This window comes from Galeopterus variegatus, unplaced genomic scaffold, assembly GCF_000696425.1.
Source record: "Galeopterus variegatus unplaced genomic scaffold, G_variegatus-3.0.2 Scaffold1480, whole genome shotgun sequence".
Lineage (NCBI taxonomy): Eukaryota > Metazoa > Chordata > Mammalia > Dermoptera > Cynocephalidae > Galeopterus > Galeopterus variegatus.
The window spans coordinates 97,793-116,324 of NW_007727591.1; the positions used below are offsets into that span (position 1 = coordinate 97,793).

General features: G+C 41.5%; 1 protein-coding gene and 1 pseudogene across 1 annotated transcript; one reads left to right on the forward strand and one right to left on the reverse strand.

The window, feature by feature from the left end:
* Positions 1-2,698: 2,698 nt before the first annotated feature.
* On the forward strand, positions 2,699-3,399 carry LOC103594104 (annotated as a pseudogene).
* A 7,584-nt stretch (positions 3,400-10,983) lies between these two features.
* LOC103594105 (trichohyalin-like) lies at positions 10,984-17,551 on the reverse strand. The gene is made up of 2 exons (XM_008577293.1): positions 17,411-17,551; positions 10,984-14,841 (listed from the first exon to the last, which is right to left on the reverse strand). The coding sequence occupies exons 1-2, from the start codon at positions 17,549-17,551 to the stop codon at positions 10,984-10,986; spliced, it is 3,999 nt and encodes a 1,332-aa protein (XP_008575515.1).
* Between the last annotated feature and the right edge of the window lie 981 nt (positions 17,552-18,532).

Below are 18,532 nucleotides of genomic sequence, written 5' to 3' on the forward strand. Positions count from 1 at the left end.
TGAATGGATTAATGCCATTATAAAAATGGGTTGTGGGAGTGGGTTTGCTCTCTTCCACTCTTCTGCCATGTCAAAACAGAGTTCCTCTCTTGCCCTTCCACCTTTTGCTGTGTGAGGACGCAGTAAGAAGGTCCGCACCAGATGCTGGTATCTTGATCTTTGACTTCCCTGCCTTCATAACTGTGAGAAACAAATTTCTTTTCTTTTTCTTTTTTTTTTGTCTTTTGTCTTTTTCCGTGTCCGGCAATGGATCGCAACCCTCAGTGTCGCCCCCGCACCGGACCGGGGACTGGCAACGGGATCGCAAACCTCTGTGTTGCTCTGGCGCCTCGCTCAGCCAGTGAGCGGGAACCGGTCCGCATGTGGGATCCGAACCCTCGGGCGGGAGCGCCGCCGCGCTTCCCAAGCGGCGTACTATCCAGTGCGCCACCGGGCCGGCCCGAGAAACAAATTTCTGTTCTTTATACATTACCCAGTATGTGTTATTCTGTTATAGCAGTACAAAATGGACTAAGAAATCCTTATGATTTACTTATTCAGCATATACTTATTGAGAGCTTACCTGTGCCAGACCCTCTTCTAGGGAATGGGGATTCAGCAGGGCAAAAAAAGAAAGTCCTTGCTGTCATGGAGATCACATTATAGACACGTACATGTTGCAAACATGTAAAAAAAAAAATTAAAGCACCCACAATTCTGTCGTTCAGGTTAATTTTCCAGTGTAAGTTCCTGGCTTGTGTTCTATACATACATAAACACTCGTATTTTACTCAAAAGTGGGATGACTTGATTATTTTAACATGACTATTTATTGTAAATACCTTTCCATGTAATTATTCTTCTGCCTCATCATACTTTTTAGTGCCTGTATAGTATAATTGGAATCTACTTGATCAGAGTTTAAAATTGGCCAAGAGCATCTGGTACCTAACAATGAATGTTAACAATAAAGTGTATCGTATTTGTTCAGGGAAGTGGTTCTCAAACTTCAGTGTGCATAAGACTTATCTTGGGAGCTTGTTAACAATTCAGGAGGTCACAAATCTGCATTTTAATAAGTCCTACTCACCAACCAGGGAATTATGAGGTAGGTGATCCCCAGAGCCCACTGGCAAAATCTTTGGTATGACTTAAAGGACTAGCATTTTCTTGGGTCACAACTCCCTTTTCCACTCTATGGGGGTCTTAAATTAGGTTCTGCTCAAGGTAAAGTGGTTTTAGCTACAAAAGGTCTTTAAGAGAATGAATCAGAGGGTTGAATTTGAGTTGGTGTAGGGACTGCTGAGGGTCAGAGTTGAGGAAAATACTACACCAAATCTAAGGGGTAAGGGTAGGGATGTGTTTGAAATAAGAGAGCAAGCTGAAAGTCAGCAGCCAGGAGGACCTGGAACAGAATGGAAGCAGGAAGAGGCTCCTGGCCATGTCTGTCAGTGTCAGTGGGGCTGCTGGGTGCTTGGCCGTGGTCAGGAGAGCTTGACTTGAAGGTGTAGAGTCAAGGAGGACGAGAGTTTACAAAGGCTCATGACGTATATTACCCATGTGTCAGCCAGAGATCCTCTCAAGACTGAATAAAATGAGCGTGAACCATCCCCACACTAACTCCGCGGCTGATGGAAGTCCCAAGCCCTGCTGGGTGATCTAGGTGGGTCCCCAGGGCTCACATTCTCCCAGCGTGGACTTTCTGTCATTAAAAACACTCATGTAAATATCTCTCTCTCCGTGTGTGTGTGTGTGTGTGTGTGTGTGTGTGTGTGTGTGTGTGTGTGAAGATTCGGTTGTCCTGAGCAGGCTGGCATCACGCCTCACCTCTCACGTCTCTCCACCACCTATGACTCCACTTTGTTCTTTTCTCAGGTCGCTCTGGAGCTACCCGGCGTGACTCGCAGTTTATCAGTCATTTCTCATCGCTTGTGTGAGTCCTCTGGGTCTCGCCCTACACCCTGCACTCATGTCAAGACATTTTTCTTGGCAATTCCACTCTGAAGAGCTATTTTGTTATTATAATAAAATTTCCTCCTTCTTGCACACATGCCCGAGCCTGTACCCGTGGCCGGGGGCGGGCTTGGGAGGGGTGCTCATTTCCGGCGCCGTGGTTACCACTCAGCAGGCTGCAGGCGGCGCTGGTGGCCAATTTTCAGCCTAAAATTGTGGTTATTAGTGAAGGAATGGCCCTCTGTTAGCTCTGCATGACTCCACTAAGGGAAGGCCAGGTTATTTCTGTAGTTACTATCTTGCCCTTTCTTCCCATACAGGGGCTCCTTTTGTTTCTTCAGCAAGGTAGCTGCAGGAGGACTCCTCTGGGTAGTGATTTTTGAAATAATTGCGTTCCAGAGCTGGCTGCGATCATGTACAGAGTCATCGATGCTGAAATAAACACGTAGACCTTGTAGTACACACCGCCCTTTCTGTCCCGGAGAGTTTGCAGGCGAAAACCACGTTCTAAAATCCTGCGTATTGGGGGCGCTGAACCTGGGAGGAAGAGGCAGCTGCGGCTGGGGCTGGGGCGGCAACGCATGAAGGGGCCGCCGCCAGGTGACGCGGTGGTCGCTGCTGCAGGCCCGGGAGCGGAGTGTGCCCGGCCCTCAGCTCGTCCCGTCCCGCCGGACCCGCGCTTCCGGCTCCCCATCTTCTCCGGCAGCCTCAGGCGTCCTTGCTCCTTCCCCGTCCCCTCTGGGGCGGCCGCCACCCTCTTCCCACCATGGCTCCAGAAAGAATCCACAACGCATTGAATGACCTGGCATGGGACACCCCAGCACAGTGTTCAGCAGGTCCCGTTGGAGATGATGTGTTCCATTGGCGAGCTACGATAAATGGGTCACATGATAGTCCCTATTAGGCAATCAGGGTGGAGTATTTTTCTTGACAATTTTTTTCCCGACAGATTATCCCTCAAACCACCTAAGGTTGCATTTACAACAAGAACTTATCATCCAGATATTAACAGTAAGGGCTGCATTTGTCTAGATATTTTATAGTCACAGTGGTCTCCAGCATTAACTATTTCTTTTTTTTTTTTTTTTTTTATTTTTTTTTTTTTTTTTTTTTTTTTTTAAAGATGACCGGTAAGGTGATCTCAACCCTTGGCTTGGTGTTGTCAGCACCACACTCAGCCAGTGAGCAAACCGGCCATCCCTATATAGGATCCGAACCCGTGGCCTTGGTGTTATCAGCACTGCACTCTACCAAGTGAGCCACGGGCCGGCCTCCAGCACTAACTATTTCAAGAGTACTCTTGTCCGTCTGTTCTCTGTTGTGATCCCAATCCAGATGATCCTTTAGTTCCTGAGATTGCTCTGGAGCTACAAAACAGATAGAGAAAAGTAGAGCAGAATGGTTTGGGAATGGACTCAGAAGTATGTAATGCAATTAAAGAAACTGTTGGATAACCTCTACAAATAAAGACAGGGGAACTCTGAAAGAGAAAGTCCTTTTGATTTCCATTTGACTTTCTATGAGCCCACACCTCATCTTCCCCTGTGCACATGTTTACCTGATACAGCAGTGCTGCGTGTTGTACTTACTTGGAACAACAGACTAGAAACACTGTACTTCTGTACCAACATTGCCTCCTAGCAGAGGAGTGTGTGTGTGACAAGCCAGTTCTCCAGGCATAACCTGTGTTACACTTTCCTCTGTGTAACTGAGTCGGAAAAAAGAGAAAGAAAGCATTCACTCAAAGTACCATCAATGAGGCCTGGAGAGACTGCCGCCCATCAGGGGAGCAGCAGCCCCTGGAGGGACTGCCGCCCATCAGGGGAGTAGCCCCGATCCAAAACCAGCCTTTCGAAGTTTCACAAGAAAAATCAGTTGGTTCAATCATCAAAGAAGGACATAAAAATAGGCAGTGTAGAACTTGTAACAGCAGTGAATTAACAATGTGACATTCCAGAATGTAATTTGTGAAAAGCTAGGTTAATTCACCAACAAACAGCTTGTCCTTAGCAAACATTTTCTTTTCCACATACTTCCCTACAGCAATTTCCTTAGCATATTTAAACAGCATTCAAGCAGTTTCCTTAACATATTTTAAGAACAATCAGTAGGTTAAATAGTCAATAGTCATTCAAGCTGGAATCAAACCAGTGACCTAAAGTAGTCAAAGTACACAATCCCATCCCTAAACAGTGATTAGAATTGATTAGATGGCTTTTGCCAACCTAATCTGTGGACTTTCGTCCCCTTACTCAAGAGCCTTTTGGCTCATTCATGCATTACCTAAAAATCCTATTCTAAGATAAAAGGAGAATCAAGATTTCTAACCCACTACATAAATGTAAGACTAAAAATATTTCCTTATTGACTTAAATTTGGATAATTGCAAGGTGTGAGGGGTGGTGGGTAGGGCGTGTTCTCGGATGGGTAAGAAAAGCCTCACTGACCTGTAGGAGATTGTTTTTAAGTGGAATTCTTTAAAACTCAAAGCAGTTATGAAAAGCAAGGTGAAGAACATGAAGCTGTTTCTGTAGGCATTTTATTCTGAAGGACCTACGTCTTAGGTGAAGGTCGTGACCAACCGGATTAAACTCTACCCACATCCTGTACTTTAAAGTCTAACTGGTCAACATTTAAGTGGATTGGAGCTATTAGTACGTCCAGTGTGATGGGCTTCGTTCCCAACTCTTACATCTCCTCACACCTTCAACTTCCATCCTTTCAACCCCTCTTTCTCTCTTCCATATTCTTTGGTTTGTATGTGGCTTTTCAGTTAATGCATAGCTAATAGCGCTTTTTTTTTCTTATGTTTTTAACTGCTTAGGTCTATTTGGATGTAAGGGTGAAAATTCATTTGATGGAAATACTTGTGTACAGTTAAAGACCCAATTGCTCCTCTGGAGCTTATACCTCCAAGAATGATTAATCTGTATAATAAACTGATTACTACAGTCATTACATTAAAAAATACTATTTGTTTATCTTTTAATATTTCTAAAATCTAGATGCGTCTTAAAATTGAAGTGTACATCTAATGTAAGGTTTAGCCCCTCCTCCCAAATGCTCACTTTTAATAGATGATGCTCATTATAATCCAGCATCTTAAAATAAAGGAAATGCAGTAGGAACACTACTACCTATCCCCAAAGGATCTGGGTTTAGGGACCGTGCAGCACTCTTCACCTTATAACCCGAGTTACAGAAGGGGAGAATCTCCTGTCCTTTTGAAATTCCACGGAGGATCACAAGATGTGACACCTCACTGTTAGCCCAGGGCCAGGGCGGTGGAGTGAGTTTCTTTCTCAGTTCCCTATTGCCTAATGATGGGTCTACTTGGGAACATTGCAGTCAGTCACCACAAGGCGGCACACAAGCCCCAGGCATGAAGTTCTGAGGCCCACACACCTCCAAGACCCGGTCCCTTCTGTATGGCTGTTAAAGGACAGTTGAGTGGCTACATACACTGTGGGTGAACTGGCTGAACCTGATGAAGTCACAGACTTTGTGGAACAGCTGGAAGAGGAGAGAGAAGTTAGGACTCATACATCAGAGTAACAATATCTATTGAATGAGCTAGTACTGGAAGGGCATTTTAGAAATACATTCATTGAGATGAGATTTAATGTCATGTGCTCAGCTTCTGTAGAGGATTACTGCAATTACAGGCATAGAAGAGATTCTTATTGTGGGGTTTAGTTCAATGCATATGAACTTTTTTGAACTTCTTTTATGAACTTCTTTTATGTCATAGTCACACATTTAACCTGGAGGGGCCTCAAAAAGTCTGGGGCTGGTCCCCCTTCTCAGCTGCATGAGAGCATGAGAGGTCTGCGTGAGTAGGGAACAAAGCTTGCACAGTTAGGTTTCAGGTCTCAAGGTGACCCATGGCATTTCTTCCCCCTCATGATTCAGTGTGTTACTCACTGCTCTACTTCTTGGCACATGGCCTTGTTTCCTGTACCAGAGAAAATAGAGCTGGCAGGCACAGACTCCTTCAGCTCTTCCCTGCCCCACCCACCACATTTATCCAACCTCATCCACACCTTCACCATTGCTAATTGTTTCTGCCACCTCAGCAGGAGAGGTGCCCCTGCCCCATGCCCTGGACCCTATAACCGCCCACCTATCTCCTCAGTCTTCATTTCATCAATTATCCCCTTTCTTTCCAGCATTTTTCTGCTTTTTGCTCTCTACTGCCTTCTTCTCCTCACCAAATAAACAATATCAGATCAACCAGCCAGCCAGCCCTCTCTGACCCTTGTCTCTTTAGCTATATCCCATCTCCGTTTCTGTTCCAGCCATGCTTCTGGAAAGAGTGAGCATCCAGATTTGAATATTTCTTCTTCATAAAATACTAATCCTCACGGTTCTACTTGGATGTACTTCTGGACTTTTTATCATGTCTCATCGTTCTCTTTTATATTACGACTACTATCACAGTATTTTAATAAGTTTAGCTTATGATACTTTTAATATATAATAGAATAAGTCCTCTTATTGATATCTTTTCTCAAATTTTCGTGACTACTCTTGCCTATATATTTTTCCTGATAAATTTTAGAATCATTTTTATACAATTCCCCAAACTGTATCGTTCCTATACAGTTCATATTCGAGGTGTAGACCAGTAAAGGGATAAATCTGCATCCTTATAATTGTGAGTCCTCCATCCAAGAACAAGATGTCTCTGTGTAACGGAGTTTCTTTTACATCTTTAGGTCAGTTTTATATCACAGGCATATTCACATTATTCCTAAGTACATTATGTTGTTATTATTATTATAAACATAATCTTCCATTGTATTATTTAACAGGTTCTATGTATATATAAGAAAATTATTGTTTTTTGGGGTATGTTTATTCTATAACTGCATGTTACTAAACTTTCTATACCTAATAACTTTTTAGTCACTTCCCTTAGATGTCCTAGGTGGAAACACTGGTATCTCAAACAGTGATCATTTTGCTTCTTCCTTTTGAATTGGTGTAGCTAGTTTCTTTCTTTTCTGTTCTTCCTGCATTGTTGCAAAATCCCATGGCATGGAACATATCCTTGTTACATCACTTCCTCAGACAGGCTTTCTCTGACCTCCTTTCTTTTTTTTTCCTTTTTGTCTTTTTTTACTGACCGGTAACGGGATCGCAATCCTCGGTGTCGCGCCCGTACCGGGGACCAGCAATGGGATCGCAACCCTCGGTGTTGCGCCCGCACCACGCTCAGCCAGTGAGTGGGAACCAGTCTCCACATGGGATCCGAACCCTCGGCGGGAGCACCGCCGCGCTCCCAAGCGGCACACTCTCCAGTGCGCCACCGGGCCGGCCCTGACCTCCTTTCTGATTTGTATTTTGTTTTCCTTATCTATCTATCTGTCTGTCTGTCTATCTATTTATTTATTTATTCATTTATTTATTTATTTAATAGTATCCACATTTTGTTTTCCTTATCTATCTATCTGTCTGTCTGTCTGTCTATCTATTTATTTATTTATTCATTTATTTATTTATTTAATAGTATCCACCCTTTTCCTGCACAACTCTTCTTATATTTTATAATTTTAATGGTAATCCTCCCTATGCTCTAATTGGCAAAGCTGTTTCATCATTGTGTAGCCTGTGCCCTGCCATTGTCTGTCACATACGAGGAAATCCATAAGTATTTGTGGAATGAAGAAAATTTCCTAGCAAAAAGCAGTGCTATATATTTCACTTATCAACATTGTATTAACCAGTTTTCTGTTGGTTATAGCAGAACACCTGAAACTGGGTAATTTACAAAGAAGCGGGATTTATTTCTTACAGTTTTGGAGGCTGGGAAGTCCAAGGTCAAGGAGTGCAGCTGGTGAGGACTTCTTGGTAGGGACTGTGCAGAGTCCTGTGGCAATGCAGGGTATCACATGGTGAGGGCTGAGCTTTTCTGCATGCTTTCTTCCTTTCCTTTTGAAGCCCCCAGTCTACTCCCTAATAACCCATTAAACCATTAACCCATAAATCCATGAATGGATTAATCCATCCATGAGGTCAGAGCCCTCAAGATCCAATCACCTCCCAAAGTCCCCACCCTTCAAATACCATAACCAAATTTCCCATCCTCTTAACACTGTTACAATGGGGATCAAGCTTCTGCATGAGGTTTGGAGGGGGCATACATTCAGACCATAGCAAGTGTGATGCTGGGCTGTTGATTTTAGGTGGATTTTTCCTTTCACAATCTTAAATTAAAAAATTTAACATGGATTAAAAAAAATTCAGCATCTCTGTAAAGATGAGCACATAGGCTTTCTCCTCTGCCAAGTTTAGGATGGACTGCATGAATGGGTTCCCTTGGTGAGCTGGGGCCTTCCTAAAATGAGTCTGCATGGGGCCCGGAGTATTCTTTCATGACATCCAAGTGAAAGGAAAAACTGATGTTGATTATTATTTTGTTTAGGGGTTTTCAAATACATTTTAAAATGGAATTGATGTGTAGTTTTGGGATCTTTGGAATTTTGGTATTAGGGTTATGCTACCTTTGAAAAAAAACCCTGTAAATCTTCTTTATATTTGTATTCTCTAATAGGGTTTAAATAGTGTAGGGATGATTTGTTCCATGAATGCTTAAAAACATTCACCTGTGAAACAGTCTTGCCTAAAGCTTTAGAGAGGGTAGTTATTTGACAACCTTTTCAATTCTTTCTGTGGTTATGGTTATACTTCTTTTGGAATCAGTTTTTCTATGAAAATCTTTTACTATTTCCCTCTGACTTTTTCCTTTACTTCTTCTCTTTCTGTCTTTCTAAGAATTAAGTTGTTTTCTCTTTCTTAATTATTTTAATTATTTATCAAATGTCTTGAGTTCCTTGGTTTATTAATCAATTCCATAGCTATTCTGTTTTTTAGTTCATGAATTCCTACTTTTAAAAATACATTTTCCTTTTTCCTGATATTCTTTTTCCCCCCAAATTTTATTGAGATGTAATTGATAAACAAAAAACTGCATACATTTAATGTATAAAGGTATAAGTTTGGAGGTATACATACACCATGATACCATCACCATAACCAAGGTACTAAACATATTCTTCACCTCCAAAAATTTCCTAATATTCTTTGGTGGTTTGTTTCGATAAGAACACTTAACATGAAATATAGCCTTCTAATATATTTTAACGTGCACAATACCACATTGTTAACTATAGATGCTATCTTATATCTAGATCCCTAGAACATATTCATCTTGCATAGCAGAAACTTCATATCCATTGAAAAACAATTCCCCATTTCTCCTTCCTCCTACTCCCTGTCAATCACCATTCTATTCTTAGCTTCTGTAAGTTTAACTATTTTGGGTACCTCACATAAGTGGAATCATACAGTGTTTGTCCTTCTGTGGTTGGCTTACTTCACTTTGCATAAGGTTCTCTGGCTTCATGCATGTTGTCACAAATGGCAGGGCTTCCTTCTTTTTTAGGGGCAAATAATATTTCACTTTCCTGCTTTTCCTAGGTCTGTTTTGTGTCTTATTTTTCTAACTTACTGAATTGAATACTTAGTTTATTTTTTATTTACTCTTTCTTGTTTAGTAAATAAAATGCTTAATGCTGCAGTTGGAGAGTCTAATATTTTGTGATGTTTTGTTGTTATTTTAAAAATGTTTTCTTAGTTTTGCTTTCCTTCTTGAGTTATTTAGAGGAGTGCCTTTAAAATTTTAAGTACTTTTTATATATTTATTTATTTTAATTTCTAGTTTCATTGCATTATCATCAGGCATGTAACCTGATTATTTATGCCTTTTGAAATTTATTGAGGTTTTAATTGTGTTCTGATTAGTTTTTATAAATCTTCCATGGTGCTTAAAAATATGTGTATCTTCTAAGGTGTATAGAGTTTATATACATCTATTAGATCAAAAATAGTAAAAAAAAAGGTATTAAGTATCATCTTTTGAGCACTTGCTATATGTCAGGAACTATATGAAGCATTTTAGTTCATTAACGCAGTAAAAGGCTTTAGTGCTCAACATCACAAAGGTAGTATGATGCAGCCACAGATCCAAACTGGGTTGGCTTATCTGCAAAGCACATGGTCTTCACTACTAGTTTAAACAAATTTTCTGTGAATTTATTTATTTTCTATTTTACTGCTAAAGATGGGGAGGTATATTCACACTCCGATTGTTTTTCTGTCAGTTTCCCCTTGTATTTCTAGCTCATTCTTCTTTTTATTTGGATGCCGTATTGTTGGGCATATTTGACACATGACTTCCCTCACTACCTTTAAGCTCCATGCCGGGAGGCTTTGTCCTGTTTACAGCTCATCCCCAACACCGAGGACAGTGCTTGGCACATTGTAGTTGCTCAAGAAGTAGCTGTTGAATAATTGAATGACAGTTATATCTTTATGGTGGACTGTACCCATCAACAATAAAAATGGATTCATTGATTGCTTTTTATGTTGGGTTATATTGGTCTGACTTTAATACTGCAAACTCTGCTTTGTTTGTGTGTTTGCATCTACACAATGCATTTTGTCCCTTCTTTGGCTTTTCAATGGAGAGGTTTTGTTTTAGAAGCATCTTTCATAGCGCACACAGCAGGACTTGTTTTTGCTTCTCTTAGACTCCAAAAAGTGAATATAATCATATTCACATTTAAAATCAGTTTTCAATCTGAGTAAATGAAAACCAATGAGAAATTAATGCTTGCTAATTATTTATTGTTACATTTTTATAAGGTTTATAATTTGACTATACAGGCTGTTCAGATGAGCCTTGAGAGAGCTATGATTCATTCATGTTAAAATCATAGGATTATTGAAGCATATTGTACAGCATATAATTCATTTCACTATAAGCCATTCCTAAAAAATTTTAGAGCCCTAGAAACCAAAAGCTGAAGCATTGTACTTATTATGGATTAGAACTAAATGTCTGACATTTATGGAGAAAGAAAACGTCAAGAATGCCTGAATCAACGGTTTAGCCAAATGAGGAAGTAGAATTTCTTGGAGCATCGGGAAGTGACTTTAGAATTCATCCTCAGAGGATCTGATGTGGTTGCCAAATTTCTAAAGATGTCAATAATCCTGCTGGTCATCAACATGGTCTTCCCATCTTTCTTCCTCATCCTGGTACGAATATTCTTCTTCTGGATCCCAAATTGGGTAGTAGCCATAACATCCTCTCCTCCTGTGATTCTTAAACATCCCCAAACCTGTGTAATTGAGCCTATGTCTTGTATTTGTTGTTTCAGATGGGTCATGTACACAATAGCATAACCAGTTACCTTTCTGTTTAGAAAAAAAGTATACCTCACAGGTTATTGGACCAATTCTTCTGGTGGATGATGATTCCCAAGGATCTAAACCTCTAAGCTCAGCTTTCTCTTGCCTGGGAAAACGCTTTTGATCTTCTTTCCCCAGCTGCTGCTTTGTTGTATGGTCAGGTTCTCTCAGAGATATGTCTCTTCCAGAGTTTCTGTCACTGTTGCCCCTAAGATGATGCTCATCCTTTCTTGAAGGTGGCCTTTGCTCTCTAAACTCTTGTCTCCCATCATTCCTGAGTTCTGGTCTCATGTCTTTTACTTGGTGTCTTCCATAATTCCTAGGCTCTGGGCTCAGGTCTCTCTCTTGGTATCGTCTGTCATTCCTAGGTTGTGTGCTCAGATCTCTTACTTGGCCACTTCCATCATCTCTCGGTGCAGAGATCCGCTCTCTATGTTGGAAATCTTCGTGCTGTATTGGAGCTGATTTCTGCTCCCTAACTTGACTTCTCCCATCATGCCTGTGCTCTGGTCTCATGTCTCTCACTTGGTATCTCCTATCAAAGTTGGGCTCAGGGCTTAGGTCTCTCGCTTGGTGTCTCCTTTCATCCCTTGGTGTGGGGATCTGGTCTCTATCTTGGAATCTCTCATGCTGTCTTGCAGCTGGTTTCTGTTCCCTAACTTGGTATCCTACATCATTATTGGGTTCAGGGCTCAGATCTCTCACTTGACTTCTCCTGTTATCTCCAGGTGCTGGGGTTTGTTCTCTCACTTGGTATCTCTGATTTTCTGTTGGAGCTGGTCTCTCATCCCAGCTGTACTGTTCCTCATCATTATCGAGTTCTGGGCCCAGTTCTCTCACCTGGTATGTCCCATCATGCTTTGGTTCAGGGCTCAAGTCACTCACTTGGCTACTATCATCATCCCTTGGTGTGTAGATCTGGTTTCTATGTTGGAATCTTTCATATTGTCTTGGAGCTGTCCTCTGCACACTTAATTGACTTCTCCCATCATTCCTGGGCTCAGGCCTCTGGTCTCTCACTTGGTTTCTTACATCATTTCTTGGTGCAGAGATCTGGTCTCCATGCTGAAATCTTTCGTTTTGTGTTGGAGCTGGTCTCCAGTCCCTAACTTGACTTCTCCCATCATTCCTGTGTTCTGGAATCTGCTCCCTAATGTGGTGTCTCTCATCATTCCTGGGCTCAGGACTCAGGTCTCTCACTTGGTTTCTTACACCGTTTCCTGGTGCAGAGACCTGCTCTCTGTGTTGGAGTCCTTCACATTGTCTTGCAGTTGGTCTCTCCTCCCTATTTTGACTTCTCTCATCATACCTGGTTTCTGGTCTTGGCTCCCTAATTTGGCATTCTCCATTATTGCTAGGCTCTGGGCCTAGGTCTCTCACTTGGCTTCTCTCATTATCCCTGGGTGCTGAGATCTGGGGTCTATGTTGTAATCTTTCGTATTGTTGTGGAACTGGTCTTTGCTCCCTAACTTGACTTCTCCTATCATCCCTTGGTGCTGTTCTTTTATCTCTCACTTGATTTCTCTCACCTTCTGTTGAAGCTGATCTCTGCTCCCTAACTTGGTGTCTCTCATCATTATTAGGTTCAGGGCTCAGGTCTCTCGCTTGATGTCTTTCTTCATCCCTTGATGTTGGGGTTCCATTTCTCACTTGGAGTCTCTCACCTTCCATTGAAGCTGATCTCTGCTCCCTTACTTGGTGTCTCCCAGTATTCTCAGGTTCAGGGCTCAGGTCTCTCACTTGATATCTTTCCTCATTCCTTGATTGTGGAGTTTCATTTCTCACTTGGTGTCTCTCACCTTCTGTTGGAGCTGATCTCTGCTCTCTAACTTTGTATCCCTCTTCAGTTTTGAGGTTTGGTCTGAGGCCTCTCAGTTGATGCCTTCCATCATCCCATGTTGCTGGGGTGTCATTTCTCACTTGGTGTCTCTCACCTTCTGTTGGAGCTGATCTCTGCTCCCTAACTTGGAGTCTTCCATTATTCTCAGGTTCAGGGCTCGGGTCTCTCACTTCATATCTTTCAAGATTCCTTGATGTTGGGGTTTCGTTTCTCACTTGGTGTCTCCCACTTTCTGTTGGAGCTGAACTCTGTTCTCTAATTTGGTGTCTCCTATATTTCCTGCGCTCTGAGCTCAGATCTTCCACTGGGGGTTTCTCATCATTCTTTGTCACCAGAGTCTGAATCCTCACCTTGTATTTCCCATTCTCCTGTGGTGTTGGGGTCTGAACACTAATTCCCAGTCTCTCATCTTCTCTTGGAGACGTTCTCTGCTCTCTAATTTGCTGTCTTTCATTGTTTTCTATATCTGAACTCAGCCCTGTCACTGTGTGTCTCTCTTCATCCATCAGTGCTGAATTCTGAGCAGTCATCTGTTGCCTCTCATTGTCCCTCACCTCTGGTTTTCGCTTTCTGATTTGTCGTGGTTCATTACCTCTGGATTGTGTACTTGATTCTCTCATTGGGTATCTCCTGTCATCATTTCTTGGTCCTGTGGTCTGATAAATAACATGCTGTATCTCATTCTCTCTTGGTGAAGTTCTCTGTTCTACAATTTGTATCCGACTGTGACTTAGTTCTGGGCTCTGATTTCTTACATCATGATGCTCGCCAGTTTTTGGTGTTGGGGTCTGATCCCTATTTCGTTGCCTTGTATTATTCTGGAATTCTGGTCTCTCATCTCTCATTTGATACCTTCCAACATCATTTGGTGTTGGAGTATGGTCTCTTATTTGATGACTTCCCTCATTTATTGGTGTTGGGCTCTGGTTTCCTACTTGGTTACTCTCATCAATTCCTGGTTCTAGAGTTTGCACACCACCTTGTTGCCTTGACTGATCTTGTGCCTCTGGTCTGTGGTCTTGTACTTGATATCTCTCATAATTTCTTGGAGCTTGAGCCTGGTTTCTCACTTGTTGGTTTCCAACATTCTCAGATACTAGGGTCTCATCTTCTCTCACTTTATGGCCCCCAATTTCCCTTGGGGTTGGGTTCTGGATTCTTACTTGGTGATACTCATCACCTCTTGATTCTAAGATCTGCTCCCTACCAGGTTGTCTTGAATAATCTTGGTGTTCTAGCCTCTGGTCTCTGACTTGAAGACTCCTTTGATCACTTTTTGTTGGGATCTGGTTTCTCATAGATCCCTGGGATTCTAGGCTTGGGTCCCTCACTTGTTGTTGCCTATCATCATTTGTCATTCTCACTTGGTGTCTCTGTACATCCTGGAAATCTTGCCTCTGATCTCTCACTTGTTGTCTTCCAATATATTGTAGTTCAGGGCTCAGGTCTCTCACTTGCTGTGATTCCAGGCTCTGGTCTCTAACTCCATGACTTTCATCATCACTAGGTGTTGGGATCTGGTCTCTTTCTTCATGTCTCTGAACATCCTGAGACTCTTGGCTCTGGTCTCTGTCTTGGAGTTTTTCTTTCTCTAGTTGCTTGCCATTGAGCCCTGTTGCTTCTGGTCCTTGAATTTCAGATATTCTCTCCCTTTCCTTTAATTCAGGACAGAGAAGAGGTTTTATGCATGCATAATAGGCTTTTGTCAGTCCGAACACCAGCAAAATGAATCCACTGAAATCAACTGTTTTGTCACCATCTTGATCCAGCTGTTGGAAGATTTTTTCTCTTGCCTCAGAATTATTTGTTTTCTATAAGAAAAAAAATCAAGAAAGGAAGTAGTTCATTAATCATTAAAAAAATTTTTGCCTTCTCTCATATCTTCTTTACCTAGAAAATTTCTTACAGGACATTTAAAGCTCTGTTTCCTAGTTCTTTTTGTTAGCTACCTCATTGTATAATATTTTCTATGGCAGTATTATGTATATTTATATATGTATATATAAAATTTTTTTGTGGCTGTATGGTATAGAGATCTGAACCCTTGACCTTGGTGTTATCAGCACTATGCTATAACCAACTGAGCGAATTGGCCAGCCCTATTTTTATATTTTGAGATTACAATTAATGAAATGTTTATACCTAACAAGTATTACAAATATAGTATTGTTTCATTAAGTATTTGTTGATCGCTAACACCCCCAACTCTCATTGATGACTATTGCGTATTTCAAAAATAAAATATACATCATCAAACTAGAACTCTCTCATCTATCCACGCAAAGGAACAAAACCTACTCTGTGTAAGAGGAAGTTCATCTGTTTCTATCATATGCAAATCCATCTATTTGTACTTTGGAGTTCATTCCCTTTTCCTTCAAAATGACTGAGTTGCTTCTGATAATCCATCTTTCTCTTGATTTTTCAACATTTTAGTTTCCAGCAGATCATTCCTGACAGAGTAGCAGTATGCCTTATTAGCTCTCATGTTTTAGAATATCTTCCTGTGCACCACATTCTTATATCTCACATCTCTTTCTTTCTACCACCCGTTATTGCTTCTCACCATTTATTGCCAAGCTTCTTGAAAGAGTAATCTGTAAATGTCTCCACTTCTTTACCCTTCATTTTCTTTTGTCCACATGTCATTCAGGCATCCATATTCACAACCATACCAAATGGCTTCCTTGATGCCAAAACAGAATGGACACAATCATCCCCTTATTTGACCTCTGAGCTTCAGTTAATGCAACTGACTAATTCTTCATTTGGAAACATTTTCTTCTCTTAGATTCTATAACATCTCACTCTCCTTGTTTTCTTCCTATATCTCTAGCCACATTTTTTCATTTCCTATTCTCATTTCTCCTCCTCTACCTGACCTCTAAATATTGGAGTTGCTCAGGGTTTAGTCTGGACACTCTTCTCATCCTGTTTTTACCTTCTTATCCATTCCCATGGTTTCATATCATCAACTAGCAGACGATAATGAGATTTTTGTCTTTGGGTCACATCTCTCTCCTGAGCTCCAGACCTGTATGTCCAACTGCTTGGTGACATCTTCTCTGTGATATATCACAGGAAGAAGATATTCAGCACATCCAACTCTGAACTGTTGACTTTCCCTCTATTCCTACTCCTCATCACATCCACCCCATCTCTGCGAATGGCAGCTCCATCCTTCCAGTTTCTCAAATCAGAAGCTTAGTTGCTGTCTTTGATTCTTTCCTCTCACTTACCCCTCCAATCCAGTCCATAATAAAGCCTTTTGTTTCTGCCTCTAAAGTATGTTATCAATTCATCCACTTCTTTTTTTCTCCATTGCTTGGTCTCCAATCCAAGCTACCATTGTCTTTTGCCTGTACTGTTGCAGTAGCCTTCTAATTGGTCTACTTGCTTTTTCTTTTGCCCCCCCCCCTTACAAGCTATTCTCTACCCAGACATCAAGCAAATTAAAAAACCTGTAAAATAGATTTTTGCTATTCCTCTGCTCAGAACTCTTTCATGGCTTCTTGTTACATTTGGGGAAAACGTCTAAATTTTGTAACATCATTTAAAAAGCTCTGCATGATTTAGTCCCTGCCTTGCTCTCCACTTTCATCTCTTGCCGTCTTCCTGTCCACCTACACTGGACTTCTTCCAGTTCCTTAAACACGTGAAGCCATTTCCTGACTTGGAGACTTTATTCATAATCTTCTTTTTTCTTGGAACACTTCTGCATACTCTTCACCCAGCCAACTTTTACACATCCTTCAAGTCGTGACTTAAATATCACTTGCTGAAAAAACCTTCCCTGACTCCCTAGAACATTAACAATTACTGTTGTTTTTAACTGTATATTGTTATGCTTATTTGTTTATTGTTTGTCAGGCACCATGTCTATTTTGCTTGCTAATCTTCTGCAGAGCCTAGGAAGATACCTGGCACATACTTGATGCTAAGTAAATATTGGTTGAGTAAGTGAATAAATGAGTATGTGTCAGGAATGGTGACAAGTGCTAGAGATACAAAAGGAGAATGTAACAGACATGGTTGAATTTGAGAAGCTTGCACGATATCTAATGGAGATGCTCAATGTGTCTGAAGCTCAGAGAGAGATGTGGCTTATGAGGTGACTCTGAAAGTCTCAGCATACAGATAGTTTTTGCAGCAAAGAGAGTCACAGCGAAATCACCAGGGAAATGCTTAGAATGAGAAGAGAATTCCAGAGAAAATCAACCCCTAAGTGATGGACTGAGGAACAGGAACTTGAAGTGTCCCTGAGTGGCAACACCTGAAGAAGCAGGAGGCAGAGCAAGACAGGCTAGTGCCACCAGAGCCAAGAAGACAGTCCCAGGTAACAGTCAATGGGCAAAGAGAGTAAGTCCCTGTCCTTCTTACCTCCAGGGCCTTTCCAAACTCTTGTTTGAGAAGTGTCTTGAGTTCTGTCTCATTCAGCCTCTGGCAGTCTCCACCACTCTTCGCGTGCTCGTGGAAAACATCAATGATACTGATGATGTTCCTCAGAAGAGACTGAGTCATTTTGTTTTACCAACTGTGGCGCACCTGGAAGGCAATGAATAATACCCAACTTGTTTCATTTTCCTAGATTTCTAGGATTCTTGAATCTCTTCTTTGGAGAAATTCTTCTTTATCCATCTCTTGGAGGCAGATTACAGTGCAAAGATCTGACCAGATGTCTAGTTGGCATTTGTGACATTTGGCATTTTTGGTTCACCTTTCATTTCCAATGATAGTGCTTTTACTATAATCCCCCAAAAGAATACGGCAGAAACTGAACTGGCCACTTTGGCTCTGTAGCCATGACTGCACTACACAGAACTCGCCTGGAGTGGGGACAGCGTGGCTTCTCTTTTTACAACTGAAGTGTCCCCTGTAGGCAGTGCTTATGGAAGGTTTCTGGAAGCCTGTCTACAATAGACTGCCTGATCCAGGAGGTAAAGAGCAGGTCTAGAGAGTCATTTGCATCAAGTCACTTTTTTCTTTGTACTTACCCCTGTTTGTGATACGTCACTGTGTATTACACTAACTAAACCAATTGCCTGATTCTTATCTGACTCCTTTAGAGATTGTTCTGTGAAAGCCAGGACCATATGTTATCTATTTTATATTTATCCTAGTGCCTAGACTACAGTAGGAGTTCAATCAATGCTTGGCGAATGGATATATGAACAAATTACTGATCCCTGGTTTAAGTGGTATATTCGATTAGGTCTGTGATTCCCAAACTTTGCTTCACTTTAGAATCACCGCGCACCTTTAGAGAAATAAAGACTCCAGATCCCACTCCCAGGGAGAGTGATTCAGTAAGTCTGTGGTGGGACCCTAGACTCTGCATTTAAGAAGTTCCTGGCTGATTCTGATGCAGCTGCTGGCCACTTGACCTCTGAGGTCCTTCGCAGCTAGAAGATTCTGCAATGGCAATAATAACGAATAAACGGATCCAGTGAGCATTTGTTAACAATTTCCTTTGTGCCGGTGCTGTGATGTGGTTTAGGAAGG